The sequence below is a fragment of the Pagrus pagrus genome, assembly GCF_965226575.1.
Source record: "Pagrus pagrus genome assembly, chromosome: 7".
In the NCBI taxonomy this organism is placed as follows: domain Eukaryota; kingdom Metazoa; phylum Chordata; class Actinopteri; order Spariformes; family Sparidae; genus Pagrus; species Pagrus pagrus.
This window is the reverse complement of record NC_140191.1, coordinates 31,765,725-31,783,655: the sequence shown is the minus strand read 5'-3', so window position 1 is coordinate 31,783,655 and position 17,931 is coordinate 31,765,725. Positions and strand designations below refer to the sequence as shown.

Below are 17,931 nucleotides of genomic sequence, written 5' to 3'. Positions count from 1 at the left end.
GCATGGCATGGATGTGTTGATAACACTGAATTTGGAAAGAGAATCTGTGTCACTGTAAGGCTAATGACCAAGAGTTTATTTGAAATTGCCCATGTTGGTATCAGAACAAAGGGGGTCCCCCTGTCCATAATTCCTAGCAGTGTTGCCTAACGTTACTTTTAAAAGTGACTTGTTACATTACTGTGTTATCTACTGAGAAAAGTAACTTGTTAGAGTACTTTAGTGTTACCAAAAATTATGATAAACCCCTTTGAGTTGCAAGGGGTTTTACCATAATTTTTGCAAAAATTTAAATTTACCAGACGGTGTGTAGCCTTCTTTATGGCCCACAATCGGCCTAATAAAAGGAATGACAGACACAGTATAACATTTACAGCTCTTTATTTTACTAACAATCTGACAGTGAACTGGGCAGAGGCATATAGTGTTAGGCACAGCTGTTTCACTGAAAACAATACAACATGGGCTCTTATAGCCAGTATATGATGTTTACACATGCAACTAATGAACCCATAAACTTTGAGTTCTTACATAGAAACTTTAAAAGCACACATACGATGAAAGTGCATGGGCTTTTTTTTTCAAACACATTTCTACATACAAACGATTGAAGTGCATATAGTCTTAGGCCGTGTGAGCCCTTCCCAGGATATTATTTTTTTAAGTGCATTTCCCACAATTCACAATTTTCATATATATGAAGATTTGCTCATTTAGAACATAGTTTTGAGGAATACATTGACCATTTGAATTCACATTGAAAGAATAGTCTGCAATTTCTCTGACATAGCAGCAAATAGGATGGCTTCCAATGAGGAAAAATTACATACCTAAAGCATGTTGGTGTAAATTTTGTGATTGAAACAATGAAAACGTGCTATGGACTTTTAAGTAAATCAAAGTGAATTTGCATTTTGTTGATTTGTCTCAAAATAAATGTACATTTATGCTGAAAAGTTTAATGTGAATGAAGTCATAGATGAAATTAGAATTAAATTCAGATACCATTATTGTACTAGAAGAACAATGACTGACCCCATGATCATTTTAATTTGATGCATTAAATATTCTGCTTTTATTACTGCTAATGTTAGTTGCTTTAACTTTACCAAGCCTGTTTAAGTGCCAACTGAATTTTAAAACCATCAATCACACACACACACACACACACACGACACACAGGGGGGAGATGGAGAAAAAAGAACAGCACACACGGATGATACAGAGTTCAAATGGACCCCTTTTAAAAGTTTTTCCCCCACCAGAATTTAGCCTAACTTTGGAGCATTATTCAGCCCGTTTTCCGACAAGCTATCATGCCGTTGGTACCAATAGATGCCTTATATATTCTAGTTTCATATGATATCTGTATCTTCATTCTAGCTTTAATACTGAGCCATTTAAACGCGATAATTTTTTCACATTCATTCAAAAATTAGCACGCTCATTTTGAACATAGCACTACTTTTTAGGTGTCTAGTTGCTTACCGTCTGAAAAAAAGGCAAATGTCCGCCTGTTGGTCCTGCTTTTTCCACTTTGGTGCTACTCCCTCCATTTGTTTATATGCCCATGACCACCAGTGACAGTCGGAAAGAGTGGTTTTTCACATGATGCCGGTGTTCACGGGCGCAACCAAGTGTACAATCGGGAGGGGGGTTGTCACACAGTTTTGTATTCCTTGTTTTTCCTGAATTGAAAATAAATCGGAATTAACAAGAGACTGTTCCACTGACAGCCAGGATTCATAAAAGGAGGACACATCATATGTCACATATTTAGATATATTATTGGGGGGACGCCCATGATCATGACTATATTCTCGATATCTCCGTTTTTTCTTTAACATGTCGCTAATACTTTGTCATACACACCTTTCAAACACACAGACTCACCCAGCCAATGTTCTGTTCTTTCTAGTTGACTTTGCTCCAAAGTAGTGATTATAACGCAGGAGAAGACGTTTTTCAAAATGTGTGTCTGACAGTTGGTTCCTCTTGGAGGTAAGGACAAGCCTTCCAAGGCGAAAAAGCTTCACTGATAAAAATACGGGGCTTGATCTACTTAAAAAAAGTAAGGCAACTTTTTGCATCATTTTATCCCGTAGATCAAACAAGAGTAGTCTTTGTTTGTACAACATTACTTTTGCAAGTAAAGTCAACTTACTTTTGCAAGTAAAGTCAACATTACTTTTGCAAGTAAAGTCAACTTACTTTTGCAAGTAAAGTCAACATTACTTTTGCAAGTAAAGTCAACTTACTTTTGCAAGTCAAGTCAACTCAATTGTGTTAAGCTGACTTTACTAGCAAAAGTAAGTTGACTTGACTTGCAAAATTAATGTTGTACATACAAAGACAACTCTTGTTTGATCTATGTGATAAAATGATGCAAAAAGTTGCCTTACTTTTTCTCAGTAGATAAAACACGATATATTTTTGTCATGGTGAGCTACTTAAATCAAGTATGTGATCTATGTGTTGGTCAACCTGTCCAATATAAAAATGCTAGAAAAAAAATACATAACTAAATTAAGAGGGTGAATGCCCTGGAAATCATAAGTACACTCAGCAAATTGTATGAGAGTTGCACTAGAGGAAAGGTCATAGGGTCAACACAATCAAGAGGTCAGAAGTTACCAAAATTTACATATTTTATTGCAAATTCTCACAAAATTTCAAACTCATGTCATACATGTACTGCTATTGAACTGGGCAAAAACTGAGTGTACTGTATAGAGCTGCGACTATTAGTTGTTTAATTGCTAAGTTGCCAATTACTAATTTCATCACAGATTTTTTTAAAGGATTTGTAATTATCAATTAATCTTTAAAACAAGACATTTTAAGTTGCATCTCGGGCTTCGGGAAACAGTGATAAAACATTTTTCCCCATTTTCTCACAACAAAACCAATCAATTGAAAGAAAGAGATTGTACAATAATGAAAATTATTGTTAGTTGCAGCCCTAATACTGTATACTCTGCAACAACGACCACATTATTCAAACAACATCTGGTATTAATTATTCAACTTAACAAAACAAAAGGGCTTGTTTACCTTGTTTAACAATAGTTCCAGATGTATTGTAATATTTTAGTGTATTTACGGCATGGAACATACGATATACCAAAGACACTTTGATAAGAAAATAAGACCATAAACTCCATTGTATTGACAACATCAGAAATACCTGAGATGCCAGTGCCAGACGCGCCATAAGACAATGCCAATGACCCAACACATAACTCATGGGATTCGCATCCTATTACTTAATGGTTCTTCTAATGAAAAGTGAACTTCTGCAAACATGTTCTACAAAACAAACATCCATTCTGTCTACCCTGAGGAAGCACTTGCAGGGATGAGACCCCATCCAAAGTCTGACCTTAAAGGTTTGAACGTCCAATCAAATGATGGCTACATTCAAAATCTGACCGATACATTGATTGCGCAAAAAACACAAAATCCAGCACCTCACAAAATATAACTGTACAGAGCTTTCCTGTTCTGTATAGATCTGCCTCCTGTAGCAGTACCTCAAAAGCTGCTTGAACAATACACCTCAGGTCACTTACAATGATTTACTCTTGTGCTGAGCCGAATTATATTAGCCATTTAAAGTGCAGACAACTGATGGAATTTACACCACATAACAAATTTAAGCATATACAAGCTTCAAAGCATAAAAATTTAAACTGAGGAAGCGTGGTGGAAAACCTGAGAAGATGCGATGTAAAACCGACAACTGTAAACCTTGACAAGAGGGAGCTCACTCAAAACCTCTAGCAATGTCTGTATGGCTTTTATGCATGTAAACTGACCTTGAGATCATGGACTTTGGAGGACACCTTTTGGTTGACATCCTCCAGCTCTAGGAAGATCTTTTGGAAAACTTCAAAGGTGTATTTCAGTTTGTTTGGGTACCTTAGTTCCAAGGCATAGATAAGGCCCATTAGGTATGTACAAGCATGTGCCACATCAGGGATACCAAAAAGGATCTCTGCTCCCTCAATGGCTATTCCAGCTTGCTTGGGGAGATCTTCATCTCTGGCTTTGCTGACCACGAAGATGTTGAGGACATGTGTAGTAAGGGCCTCTTGGACAGTCGCAGCATCATCATCATCTAAAACCTGTAAAATATACCAGAAAGAATAAAACCCTCTTGTATACCAATGTGAATGATGCATACAGTATAGTTCTCTTGGCACTCTTTCTCCCCGCATGGGTGATCAGATTGATATGCTTTGGTTGCTTTGTAGCTTCATAAGACTGTCTACGGGTATCACAGATTTAAATTTAATGCAATTGAAGGCCATTTTAAGTAAATCTAAGAGTGGCTAAATAGTCTCATTCAATTTGATAGATTAATTTCCAATAAATGGCAATCTTCAAAATTCCATAAAATAATCTAATTAAAATGTTAGCAGCAGTTTTCAGCAAACTGCAGCACATACATGTACAAGTCTCTAGGTATCTCTGATGATTTTCCAACTTTGACTATAGTGTTGTTAATAATTAGATGCTTAAATCATAACATTCCATCCATTTCTACATAGACAAAAAAAAAAAAAATCAATTTTTAAAATACCACTAAGCCATCAGCTATCCTGGATTGCACAACCTCATCTCAAACAGGCAGGGCTTTGAAACAGTTTTCTTTACCTTGTAGTCCTTGATGAGCTCCTCTGTCTTCTCACCAAGGTAGAGAATGAGGCCTCTGATCACAGCGTCTCTTCTGGAGTCAATGCTGTTGTCCTATAAAAAAAGAAATGAGATCATGCTAAGTACAGACATCAGAAAGCTAATACATATAACTAACTATTTAACTGTTGTGCAATAAGTACATGCCTCATTTAACATGTCAAGGGTCTCATCGAGCTTCTTCCCAACAGCGCCTCCCTTCCTCCTGTAGAGGCTCAACAGTCTGGGTGTGTACTGGTCCAACTTTCCCAGGAATGTGGACTGTAGTGGCTTAAGTGTTATCCTCCGGAATTCTTCCTCGATCTACAAAAGAAGAGAGATGGAGAAACATCATGAGATACAGAAAAAAAGAATTACAGAGACACAGAGCAACAAAAACAGAACAGGAGCCTAAGGCTACACTGAAAGCAACACTTAAGTGGTCATGCGTTTTGCAAGGAATGTTCCACAGGTAATCAGGTTAAAATCTTATCCTTCAGTTTCATCAGGTAGGAATACTGTTCATCCCTGCCCCACCACAGGTAATCAGGTAAGTTTAGCTTTTATTCTGACAGTCTCATCAGGTTTTTTCCACAGGTAATCACAGAGGTTTCATCAGGTAAACATCGTCTTCATATGTTTTCACAGGTAATGCAGTCAATTTTTTTTTTTTTTTTGTTGGCATATGCCAGGCTGAAGACTTTGAAACTTTACCATTACCACCTCTATTGAAGAAGACACAATTAAAATGTACAACATACCTGGGAAAGCTCAAACAGGGCAGGCCATCGAGCTTTGAAGTCAATCACAGCTGGTTTATTGAGGATTACATCATTTCGACGCAGTGAAAAGGTTTTCGCCATCTTCTCATTGATGATTTTGGTGTTGTCCTTCTTCTTGTACTCATAGAGAAGCTCTACTCTCTCTTTTTCAAGGGTTTCATCAGTTTCACCTTGAGGATGAGGTGGGAGATAGTTTACCTCAGATTTCTTAGCTTTTTTCAAGCTTTTAGTTGGAGGTCCATCTGCAGCTGATTTTCTCTTCCGACAGTTTACATTTAGTTCTGGTAATCCAAGGTGCTTCACCTTTGCTCTAAAATTGCCAACCTTGTATTTCAGGCTGTTCTGCCATCCATATATACCATTGGAAGACACAGGGTCCCTCAAACAGGGGTGTTTCATGACCAGGGCCTCAGCAACCTGCTCCCTTTGTGCTCGTGAAGGATAAGCAGTGTAGACAAAGATGCTGTCTGCAAGTTTGTCCAGAATGTTGGGTTTTACTGAAGGATTGCTGAGCAGGGTTCCGTCCTTTCTGTAAGCTTCATTTGCAGCTTGTAGAATGAGCTCTGTGTCAAAGGAGAAGGTAGGTATGGTAAACTGAGCTGGCCAAGATGAAGAACGAAGAGAGGTCTCTGGAGAAGACTGAATTATGGTCTCTGGAGAAGACAGAAGTATGGTATCATTGGATGTATGGGAGTAACTGGAAGAGACATCTTCTGATGACTCAGTGCAACTGCTACCAAAGCTCTCCTGGAGTCCTTTAGCATTCAAAGAATCTTCAAATGTTAGTGTGATCACTGGTGCAGTAAGAACCACCTTGATGGTGTCTTTGTCCTTTACTTCATTCATTTCAAGAAGAGTAAAAAATTGACCGTCAAAATCCTGGTCCTGGAACTGCAAAGTAAAATCTTGTTCAATTGCAAATGTCTCCTGTACAATACGCTTCAATTCATCCACAGTCTGTGGGATTCCTGAGGGCAAGGGAAGCTTGCGAATTTCCTCTTGGAGTATGACTCGAAGTCTGGCAGACATGTTGATTGCTCTATAGGAAGGGGAAAGAGAGGAGACAGAAAAAAGAAAAAAAAAAGGTTCTGTTGACTTTAGGCATACAAACAATAAAATTACATCCTATAACAAAGATGACTAAAAGCTTCAATCTTAACCCTCGTATTATGTTCGGCCAGAGAATGGGGGAAACATACAGGCAGTACATGATGGTCATGGTCAGGAGTCAAACCAGTGATCTCCTGCACAAGGGCCAGAGTCCATATGGGATGTGCTCTAAGACCACTCACCCACCAGAACACCACCTCCACCACCACTTTGTTTTATTATTTCACATTTTCAGACTGAATCTTTATATGTTTAGCCCCTCACTGCTGAGTGTCCACTCAGAGTGTCACTCAATTGAAAATGATTTGAAATACTGACTAATGTAAAACATGTCAATATATACTGTATTAAATGACCTAATCTTGAATGGGAATGTGACGCTTCAAAGTGACAAATCGCCTTTGCTCAAAAGCGTATGCTGCAAGAGGGAAGAAGTCTGTTAATTCCTGTTGCTGAAGGATTGTCACTTGTCTGGTGGATTCCAATTCAAAAGCTCTCAGGTGCTCCCAGTACCAGGAATGAAGACACTTGGCAGCAAATGCAAGCTGGCCACACACAATGAGGATTAGATTTAGTTCAACAAAGTCTGGAAGCCCACCAGTTGATCCGTACGGCAAGATCATTCCCACTGAGTAAGTGGTGCCATAGCAGGTCACTGTATTGGCCACCTGAATACACGTCTCTCCAGGAAATTTTCTTTGCACTGCTTCCTGTATGTTTTCCTTGAGGACATCCACAGGCACTGTGGACAGATTTGAGACACTGAGGGCAGGTTTGAGTATGTCTGTGCCATGCAAATGGTAAGCCAGCATGAACTGATGTTTTACAGCCAGAGACAGTAAAATGTTTCGAAAACAGCTGGTATGTCGAACAAGTCGCTTAAAAAAGCTATGTTTTGCTTCGAAGCGCATCGCCCACAGAGCTACAAGAGGTCCAAAAGCCTTGATTAGTTCTGGATAATGTTCCAGAAAATGGTGTTTTGGCAGAAGTTTTGCTTCTGGAAAAACCTGGAGGTATCTATGCCTGTGCTCTGATATTTTAGTGTCAAGGTCTCTAATTGTGTCCTCTGTGTGGATTGGAGAAACAACTAGTTCAACGATGTCTTTCAGGTCCATGAGGAGATGCCATGCTGGTTCGCTCTCTGGCACTTTGAAACCAATGATAAGAGGAAGCAGACGCAACAGGCTCCAATTTTCATGAGCATTTCCACCCACGCTCTTTCGAGTGGCAAAGTTCAGCGGGACAGGCTGTGGGCTGTCAGCTTTGTCAGTCCACTTGTAGGGGAACTGTCTGATTAGATCATTGAGTTGAAATAAACTGAAGTATTTTTTCTTAATCAGAACATTAAGACACAAAGCCAACTCCAGAGGTACTATTCCCTCGAACAGGTCGTGGAGCAGGTCTGGTGGATACCCTGATAAAACGTGAAAATACTGCAGTTTATTAGTTAAGGCACACTGCCTTTTCACACCAAAGCAGTGAGTGAGAGTGGGACTTTCTGAAGCTGTTTGAACATGAAGCGAATGTTCCTGCTTTGTTCTTGCTCGGAAGGATCCAGTTCTTACTTCTTTTTTCCTAATCTCAGAGAGCTCCCCCAAACAAAACCTGCAAACATGAGATCCAGAAAAACTTTCCACAAAGCCCCCAATTGAATGGGCACCTAAATTGTCAGCTACTACACTAACTATTGTGCCTTTGATTTTCTTCCCAAGTGCAGGAATAAAGAGCCCTTCTTCTTCCAGCTGGACAAGGTCTTTTAACAGTGGCTCAAGCACTGCTTCATAACCGTATTTTTTGACATCCACAGCCTTGCAAAGCACAGCTAAATAAATTGACTTCAGTGTAGCGCGAAACTGTGGTGGAATATTTGCCAACACCCAATACACTGCCGTAATCTTGTGCTTTTTGCGGGATGTTCCCAGGGGATTGCACACCTCAAAATCGTCAACATAGAGAAGGAGAGGAAGAGTTATGTTTTCAGTGGCAAACAATGCATTTTCTTTAAAATGTGTTCCATCATGAAATGACTCGTATCTGCCCTTGTGAGTAGTGTATGAAGAGTTGAAAGCCTTCTCCTGAATGTCATTCAGGCTTAATATCTGGGACAGTGACTGAAGAATGGGAACATATTGGAACGTTCGACCTTCCTTCTTGTCCAGAATGTATTCAACAGGCTGAACTACATGAAATGTCTTCTTAAAGAACTCCTGTCTTTTGAAAGTTGTAGCTAGAGGACCATCAGCTCTTAAAGCTGTGCTAATTGGGTTTGACTCACTCAACTGTTTGACTAAATCAGAGACTACTGAGTCATCAAGCACACAGTTATGCTTTCTTAAACATGAGTTCACAGTTTTTTTTATGCCGGGACCTGACACCACAGAGGATAAAAACTGGAGCTCAGCTACTACTTCGGTAATGCACTTGCTTGGCACATTGTAAATGCTCTCTAATTTCAATAAAAGGTGGCCCAACTTCAGTTCAATTTCTTCTTCTTTCAATTCTTCAGGTTCATACTCTCCTGAACAGTCATATGCTCTTGAACACGCATATGCCTCAGAGCAATGTGCTTCAGCAATATCATCTGTAATATTTGACTGATCTATATACTTGTGTACAATTTCAGCCCGGAAGTCATTTGAAGAATGTGCTATGTGTTTTCGGGATCTGTGTGATGCAAAGGTTCCAAACACATTTGTATAAAAATCACATTCTCTGAAGACACAGTGCACAGTTTGATTTTTCCTAAGATGAACTGCAAGATGTTGGAAAAAATCCTTCTCAGTTGAAAAACTAGAACTGCAAAGTTCACAATTGAAACAAATCACTTCTGGTGTTGACTTGTTAGTTGGATGTTTCCTTGACAAATGTGATTTGAGGGTATTCCAGGTTTTGAAGGAGCAGGGGCAATCGGCATGTAAACAGGGAAGAAATTCGCTGTGGTCGTGCCTTAACCTGTAGTGCCTCAAAAGTTCATTTGCTTCAGGGGCAACATAGGTACAAATCTTGCAAATCCATCCCATTAAGAATAAAAGCCAGCGTTTAGATCCAAGTACATTCAGACCACGACGGAGGAGCAAAAGGGGTGGTCTCTTTGGAGGAGGTTAGAGCAGAAGTCAGCTGGGAGATTCAGTGTGATGCCAAGTTATGGTCAGGGGCTCGGCTTCTGTTTAGCACAAATTATACAAGATCGTATGTAGATCAGTCGAATATTACAGATGATATTGTAGAAGCTCATTGTTCTGATGCATACGAGAGTTCAGGACCATATGACTGTACAGGAGGCTAAGAAATTGAAGAATTTAAAAAAACTGAATTTAGGCCACCTTTAATCTGGTAATCAGGTAAGTTTGTCTTTTATTCTGACAGCCTCATCAGGCTTACTTTTGCTACATTTTAGACTGGGCTGTCACGACAATTTTTTCAGTGAAAGACCAGAATCTCTGCCCCCAAAATGATTGTCTGGTCCATAAACTAACTGAAATAATCTAACATTGCCCACTTTCCCCACAACAATTGCAATTGTTTTTACATACCTTCATCCAATGTGCTTGACACGATAAATCACCTGGTAAGGATACAATGACATAGTTAGTAACTGACCACTGAAGAAAACAAAATCATAGTAAATAATCTATCTTTTAAATTATGTTAAGAATAAAACAACCAAACATAATGTAGCGACCCTGCAGGGGTAATGGGATGGGATGATAGGGAGTTCATGGGGGGAAGGAGTTGCCCTAGTTCAGCTGGATAGGCCAGTTTGGGATTATGGGAGGGGCGAAATGAGGAGAGGAAAAGGAGAGGGAAAAGGCAGGCAGTTCGGGACAAAAGCCTGGGAAGATAAGCTGTTACACCCTATGGTCAGATAGCTAGCCAGTTTTCGGCTATCGGTTTTTGTTGTTTTGGGCACTCCTCCAACCCCGTTGTTAGCCTGTATAATAAGGGCAATAAAAGCCGGTCCTCCGGTTAAACTCCAGCCACGGTGTCCTCGTCATTGTGTTAGCTAGCCCGCACTGTTGGGCCGCAACCGCTACACTGGTGTCAGAAGTGGGATCGCCAAGCCTCCATTTCCCACACATACGCGGGCTACGACCGCTAGCTAACACCGCGGGACGAGATGGCTGAACGAACCGGAAAGTCCGACCTCTTCAACCCATACACTCCGCCTGAAACACCGAGGATAAAGCCAACGGAGGCGAGCCGAGATGTAAGGAGAAAAGAAAAGTCTCACTCACCACTGGCCACATTGCTGACCGACGTCCCCGACGCTGTTGAGAAAAGCCCCTTCCAAGTTGCAATAACTCCCCGGCCATGCTCCGGTAAAACAGAGGTAAACAATGTACACACAACCAAAGCTCACCTCGACCAATCAGACGACGATGACGTCACCGCCCTGACAAATCCTCATAGTAAAGTTGTTGGCCAACCAAGCTCTTTCCCAGAGTTGCAAAAAGACATTACAGCTAAAATAGAAGATGAATTTATGCAGAGAATGAGCATTGCAATGGAGCGTGCTTTTGGAAATTTTCTGAAGAGCTCTAGAGGCAGCATAATGTCCACGATGGGAGAAGAACCACAAGGCTGTGTTAATAAACCACAAGAAACAGAGAGCCATGCTGATGCTAATGCTAGGCTTGACAGGTGTAGGTCCCCCATCGTAGCCCCTCATAGCTCCATGGCTGCTGTTGCTAGCCAACAAGAGGACTTGGTGCCTGCTCTGACTACTGCACTGAGTGCTGCCTTGGTTGCCCTTCAAAAACCAACCCCAGACCTTGTCCCCAGGGGGAGCCACATAAAAGTGGGGCGTTATGATGGCCTCACCTCTTGGGAAACCTATTACGCCCAGTTTGAGCTCCTAGCAACCGCCAATGGCTGGCCCCCAGCCGAAAGGGCTGTTCAATTAGTCTCAGCGTTGGAGGGGGAGGCAAGAAGGGTACTGTTGGATGTGACCACAGCCGACCTAGAAAATCCACAAGCTATATTCAGGGCCCTAGAGAGGCGATTTGGAAGCACCACCCCTGCAGTCGTGATGCGGCAGAGATTCAACGAGAGGGTGCGGAAACCCGGGGAGAAGTTAGGGGTGTTTGCGGCGGAGCTGCGTTACCTCGCACAAAGGGGATTTCCTGATTTTGACGATACAACACGCTTGGTATTAACTAAGGAAGCCTTCATTCGTGGCCTACTGCCCCCCCCCTTACGCCAGCAAGTCCGGCTAGCTGACCCACTGAACTTGGAGGCAGCACTAGAGAAAGCATTAGCAGTAGAAGACATCCTCACAGAAGGCTTGGACTACCAACCCAGACAGGCCTCTGTACGGCCCAGGAACCAGGGCCTTCAGCCTCCTGGACCTACATTGTCCTCCACGGGCTCAGAACACAGAGCAATGTCACTGGAGGAAAGACAGAACCCAGTCTGCTGGAGATGTCACCAGAGAGGCCATACATGGCGCCTTTGTACAGCACCTGATTCCGCCCTGCAGGCGCCAGAGCCGGGAAACGCTCAAGGCTCGGTGTAGAGGGGAGCGACCCGAGCCACCTTTCCCTCCCCTCAGACAATGACCCACAGCCTGTTGTAAAAGCGCTCCACCTCCCTGTCACCCATGCTCTCCTCACCCCTGACGCACTCACCACTGACTGCTGTAGAGTACCTCTGTTGGTTAATGGCCAATGGACCCAAGCCCTGCTGGATACAGGTTCGACTGCGTCACTCCTTCACCCAGACCTCCTGCCCACTGGAACCCAAGTCCAAGCCACTGATGTTCCACTCACCACAGTTACTGGAGAGAAAGCTCCGATGCTGGGGAGGTGGGAGGTTCAGATTGAAATAGGGACTTACTCAGCCTGCCAATCCGTCTGGATTGTTGAAGTAAAAGAGAGCTGTTTACTTGGAATGGACTTTCTGTGTGCAGCGGGGGTGACACTAGACTTTGAGGCACGCACTGTAACGTTCAGGGACGGAACATCCATCCCCTTTCTTCATGATCCTCACACTTCAGAAATGACCGACAGGGGAGGTGGGAACAATGAGACCGAGAGGGACCTACCATGTTCTCCTGATCCTCCACAATGGGAAGCCCCTTTCTCAGACAGCCCTCTTCCACTGTCCGACAATGACCCCATAACCCCAGGACCGGACCCACACACCCAATCACAACCCCCTGCAGTCATACAGACTGCATGTGTGGCCCCCATCTCTGCAGAAGAGTCAGCAGCCACTACAACTGTCCGAGGTATTTGGGAGAAGACTCGCGAAGGCCTTAACTCTGAACAGCAGGATAGGCTATGGAACCTCCTCTATAAGTATCGACACAGTTTTGCCACTGGCCCCAACGACGTGGGACAAACACATTTGGTTCAGCACTCCATCAATACAGGGAATACGCGGCCAATCCGCCAGCGGCCGAGACGATTGCCCAAAGCTCGCCAAGCTGCTGCTGATCAGATGATACAGGAGATGAGGGACAGTGGCATTATTGAGCCGTCAGAAAGTCCATGGGTGTCACCAGTCGTAATGGCTCCAAAGAAAGACGGGAGCTCGAGATTCTGCGTCGACTACCGGCCATTGAATGACAAAACTGTGAAGGACTCCTACCCACTGCCGCGGATAGACGAGTCTCTGGATTACGTGGCTGGTTCAGCATGGTTCTCCTCACTAGACCTCCAGAGTGGGTACTGGCAGGTGGCCATGGCCCCAGAAGACAAAGCCAAGACTGCCTTCACCACCGGACGTGGCTTGTGGCAGTTTACCACCATGCCATTTGGGCTATGCAATGCCCCGGCTACATTCGAAAGGTTGATGGAAAAGGTCCTTGTGGGTATGTCCCCAGAGCGCTGCCTCATCTACCTGGATGATGTCCTTGTCCATGGGCCATGTTTTGACTCAGCCTTTGAGAGCCTGGCGGAGGTGCTGGAGCGGATTAAGTGCGCAGGCCTGAAGCTTCACCCAGGGAAGTGCAGCTTCCTGCAGCAGGAAGTCTCCTTCTTGGGGCACAGGATCAGTGGAGCTGGCATCATGACAGAAGCGGACAAGGTAGCAGCTGTTAGGGACTGGCCTACTCCCACCAACATCCACCAGCTGAGATCTTTCTTAGGACTGGCATCCTATTACAGGCGCTTTGTGGCTGGCTTCTCCACTGTAGCTGCCCCCATGTTCAACTTGCTGCACAAAGACACAGCCTACGAGTGGGGGCCACAACAAAACACAGCCTTCCACGAGCTGAAACGGGCCTTATGTAGGGACCCAGTGCTAGTAGCACCAAACACAGAGCTGCCGTTTATCCTGGACACTGATGCTAGCAACTCAGGCCTTGGCGCAGTGCTCTCACAGCTGACCCCTGATGGAGAACGGGTTGTTGCTTACCACAGTCGTACCCTGGATAAGTCTGAGAAGAACTATTGTGTCACACGCAGGGAACTGTTGGCAGTGATCGACGCAGTGAACCATTTCAAGCACATTCTCTGTGGCCTCCCATTCACAATCCGCACTGATCATGCTGCTTTGAAATGGTTAATGTCCTTCAAAGAGCCGGAAGGACAAGTTGCTAGATGGATTGAACAGATCCAAGCCTTTCAGTTCACTATACAGCACAGAGCCGGTGAGAGTCACACAAATGCAGACAGCCTCTCCCGTCGACCATGTGCCCCAGGCTGTCAACACTGCAACCGGGCTGAAGAACGGGAGGCAGCTAACCTACAAACAGGAGAGGTGATCTGTCGAGCCATATTACCCAATGATGTCAGGGGGTGGGGTGAGCTGCAAACTGAAGACTCTGACCTGAAAATGGTCATGGGGTGGCTGGAAGCAGACGGCCGGCCTCCCTGGGAAGATGTGGTGGCGCAGTCGGCCACAGTCAGAGGTCTGTGGTCTCAATGGCCTGGGTTGGAGCTGCAGGAAGGAGTCCTAAAAAGGTGCTGGCGTGAGCCGGCCACTGGAGAACCACGCTGGCAGGTGGTTGTGCCGAAGGACCTCCGGGGCAAGGTGCTGGAGGCGCATCATGGGTCCCCTGGAGTAGGTCACTTTGGGGTCACAAAGACCTTAAAGAGGCTGAGGCAGGCATTCTATTGGGGCCAGAGCAGGAGAGATGTCGAGGACTACTGCCGCCGCTGCGATTCCTGTACCGCCCGTAAAGGGCCCCAAGGTCAGTCCCACTCACCTTTACAGCAGCACCGTGTTGGGGCACCAATGGACCGAGTGGCAGTTGATGTGTTGGGTCCACTTCCCCGTACCAGCAGAGGGAGCCGGTATGTACTGGTTGCCATTGACTACTTCACAAAGTGGCCAGAGGCATACCCCCTTCCTGACCAAGAAGCAGCAACCGTGGCGGAAGCTTTGGTGCAAGGGATGTTCAGTCGCTTTGGAACACCCTCAGAGCTCCACTCAGACCAAGGGCGGAACTTTGAATCACAAGTATTTGCTGCTATGTGTAGCCAGCTTGGTATCCGGAAGACAAGAACCACTCCACTCCACCCGCAAAGTGACGGGCTCGTGGAGCGATTCATGCGGACATTGAGCGCCCAATTAGCCCTCACCACTGCCCCAGATCAGAGTGACTGGGACCTGCAGTTGCCTCTTATCCTCATGGCGTGCCGCAGTGCGGTCCAGGAGTCCACTGGCTGCACTCCTGCGTTGTTGATGTTGGGCAGGGAGCTTAGAACGCCGCCAGAGTTGGTCTATGGACGACCGCCCGATGCACCAGATGCCATGGCTGGCCCAGAGTATGCCAGACAGTTACAGGACCGCTTGGAAATGGCCCACAGGTTCGCCACACACCAGGCACAGCAGGCGGGGGTCCGTCAGAAGCGATGTTATGACGCGCATGTAAAAGGGCAGGACTTCCAGGCTGGGGATCTCGCCTGGGTGTATGGACCTAAGAGGGTAAAAGGCCGCTGTCCCAAGCTGGACAGCACCTGGGTTGGGCCCTGTTATGTGGTTGAGAGAGTTGGTGAAGTCGTGTACAGGCTCAAACTGGCTCCCAGAGGTCGCACAGTTGTACTGCACCGGGATAGGATGGCGCCGTACCGGGGAAATCAGCACCCAGCCTTCCCTGTGACACCTCCCAGGGCACAGACCAGGTCGCCTCGCCGCAGGGGAACCCCGCTGAGACAGCGAACGGGTGTGCCTCAAGGAGAGGTGGTGACACCTCTTGGAGCTGTGGTACCAAGGAACACAGCTACATCGAGTGGAACGCTGCTGTTGGATCTTAACTTAAGGAGGTCACAGAGGGAACGGCGCCTTCCGGGTCGCTTTCAAGACTTTGCTCTTCCTCGGGGACGAGGAATTGGAGGGGGGGGCTGTGTAGCGACCCTGCAGGGGTAATGGGATGGGATGATAGGGAGTTCATGGGGGGAAGGAGTTGCCCTAGTTCAGCTGGATAGGCCAGTTTGGGATTATGGGAGGGGCGAAATGAGGAGAGGAAAAGGAGAGGGAAAAGGCAGGCAGTTCGGGACAAAAGCCTGGGAAGATAAGCTGTTACACCCTATGGTCAGATAGCTAGCCAGTTTTCGGCTATCGGTTTTTGTTGTTTTGGGCACTCCTCCAACCCCGTTGTTAGCCTGTATAATAAGGGCAATAAAAGCCGATCCTCCGGTTAAACTCCAGCCACGGTGTCCTCGTCATTGTGTTAGCTAGCCCGCACTGTTGGGCCGCAACCGCTACAATAACATAAACCGAAATTTGCAATATGTAGGAGCATATGTAGTTATGTGTGTGGTGTCAAACTAAAGGAAAACAAACAAAAACGACAACAAACAAACTTCCTGGGCCTGTTTCAGGGTGTGCATTCATGCATACAGTGAGAAACACAGCTGATGCTGGGAAGTAACCCCACAGATAGAATATGGTAAAAAGAGTGCACACTTCACTCAAGAAGCCCCTTTGTCTTTATGTAAACAACAAGGACCTTCACAATGAATTTTAAACTAACTACCTAGCTAACTAGCAGCGTTTTATTGAGCTTGAATATATTCTTTGTGTTTCGTTTGGGTGGCAATGCTTAGTATGGGCATTTAGCTGAGTTTCTCCCCGTCATTTTGGTATGCTACATGTTATGATTGGTGCTACCTAGCGAGCACAGAGATCGTCTTTCAGCATGCATCTCACGCTGCCCCCTGTACAGTGGGCTCTCGTATTTGGGGACTCTGAAGTCGGCGCTGTCTATCACCTGCGGCTGGACTCGCTCTGCCCGCTGCTGCGGTTCAGCGGCGAACAAGCAGAGCTAACTTAACAGACTACAGCCACCGCTGCGACCAAAAAACACGACCGACTTACAGCTAAAACCCCTCGCTAACGGCTAGCAGGTGTGTTCTGCATGCAGCCGAAAACGCAGCACCTGGCGCCGTCTAATTAACGTTACGTGGAAGAAAAACAATCACATCCCTGCTTACTTTAAATTACAGTCACTTGCAAACGTCAGGTTCAAATTACATTTGAAGCAAGTATTTTAAAACTTGCTAACGTTAGTTTCAAGTTACACAGTAAGTCTTTTGAAGCCACTTGCTATTGTTGATTACAAATTACATCAAGAGCCTCCAGTTATTTTACTTATTCATTTCTACAACAATATAAAACCTAAAAGACTGTAGTAATTAATCAACTATATCACTAACATTAACTTAATTCTTACCTTAAAGTTCAGTCTTTCTGGAACATCTCCTTGCGGTGCTCAGATGGTTGGCGCGAATACCCAGAATACCCAGAAGTACCCAGAATGCACCACACGGGGTGCAGTTGGAGCAGAGTAAATACAACGAGCAAATTGTGTGTTGTGTGGATCTGCATAAGAAGATTTGTTGAGCCATTTACATAAAGCTTGTTAGGGGAAAAAAACAAAATGACTTGTGTTTTGAACAAATGTAGACTAATTCACAACTTGATACATTCATGTCAAGAGACAAACTTTGTTTTTTATTGTTATTATCACAGACTTAATTATGTTACAATTACATATTCTTAGATTTACTTTTTTCAGTGTTCTCCACGGGCGCACTGGATGGTGTTGGAGTATTGACTCGCAGAAAGATTTTCTTGATAATGGGGAATTTGTTTAAAACATCCATCTCGATTTTCGACTTGAGATACTTTGTTTCAGTGTCCACAGACTCAGAGGCTGCATTTCTGTCCTCAATGCAATGCAATAATGTCCCCCTCTGTGTCTCCTCTGGTTACTTGTGCAGGCGGTGGGAGTTCTTGCGGTTCCTCAGCAGGGAGAGCACTGCACTCAGGGGCAAGCCGCATCTTCGAATTGTCTTTTTTCCCATCCACCCTCTCATCCAACGCAGCTTGAACTTAGTAATCAGGGCAGCCAGCAAGGTGTGTGCTGTCTAGCAAGGAGGCATGGCAAAATATATTTAAAAATTGCTTCAAA

The 17,931-nt window shown here is 44.7% G+C and overlaps 1 protein-coding gene and 1 long non-coding RNA gene across 3 annotated transcripts in view; both read right to left on the bottom strand.

Annotated features, from left to right (window-relative positions):
* LOC311259410 (uncharacterized protein) overlaps nt 1–6,143 on the bottom strand; it is a gene marked incomplete at its 3' end in the record, with an annotated part of 29,908 nt that extends 23,765 nt beyond the window's left edge. Inside the window, exons 1-4 of the mRNA XM_084356553.1 lie at nt 5,439–6,143; nt 4,846–5,001; nt 4,660–4,752; nt 3,819–4,127 (exon numbers count right to left, since the gene is read on the bottom strand). Coding sequence (XP_084212679.1) covers nt 3,819–4,127; nt 4,660–4,752; nt 4,846–5,001; nt 5,439–5,858 — 978 coding nt within the window. The 5' untranslated portion in view covers nt 5,859–6,143. The remainder of the gene's footprint in view (nt 1–3,818; nt 4,128–4,659; nt 4,753–4,845; nt 5,002–5,438) is intronic.
* A 116-nt stretch (nt 6,144–6,259) lies between these two features.
* Nucleotides 6,260–17,253, bottom strand: LOC311259438. Of its 2 annotated transcripts, none has more exons than XR_014622860.1 (3): nt 17,191–17,253; nt 10,103–10,134; nt 6,260–6,498 (listed from the first exon to the last, which is right to left on the bottom strand). It is a non-coding gene; the product is annotated as an uncharacterized lncRNA (long non-coding RNA). The 2 variants fall into 2 exon arrangements; XR_014622861.1 differs by lacking the exon at nt 6,260–6,498 and adding an exon at nt 9,611–9,732.
* Nucleotides 17,254–17,931: the final 678 nt, after the last annotated feature.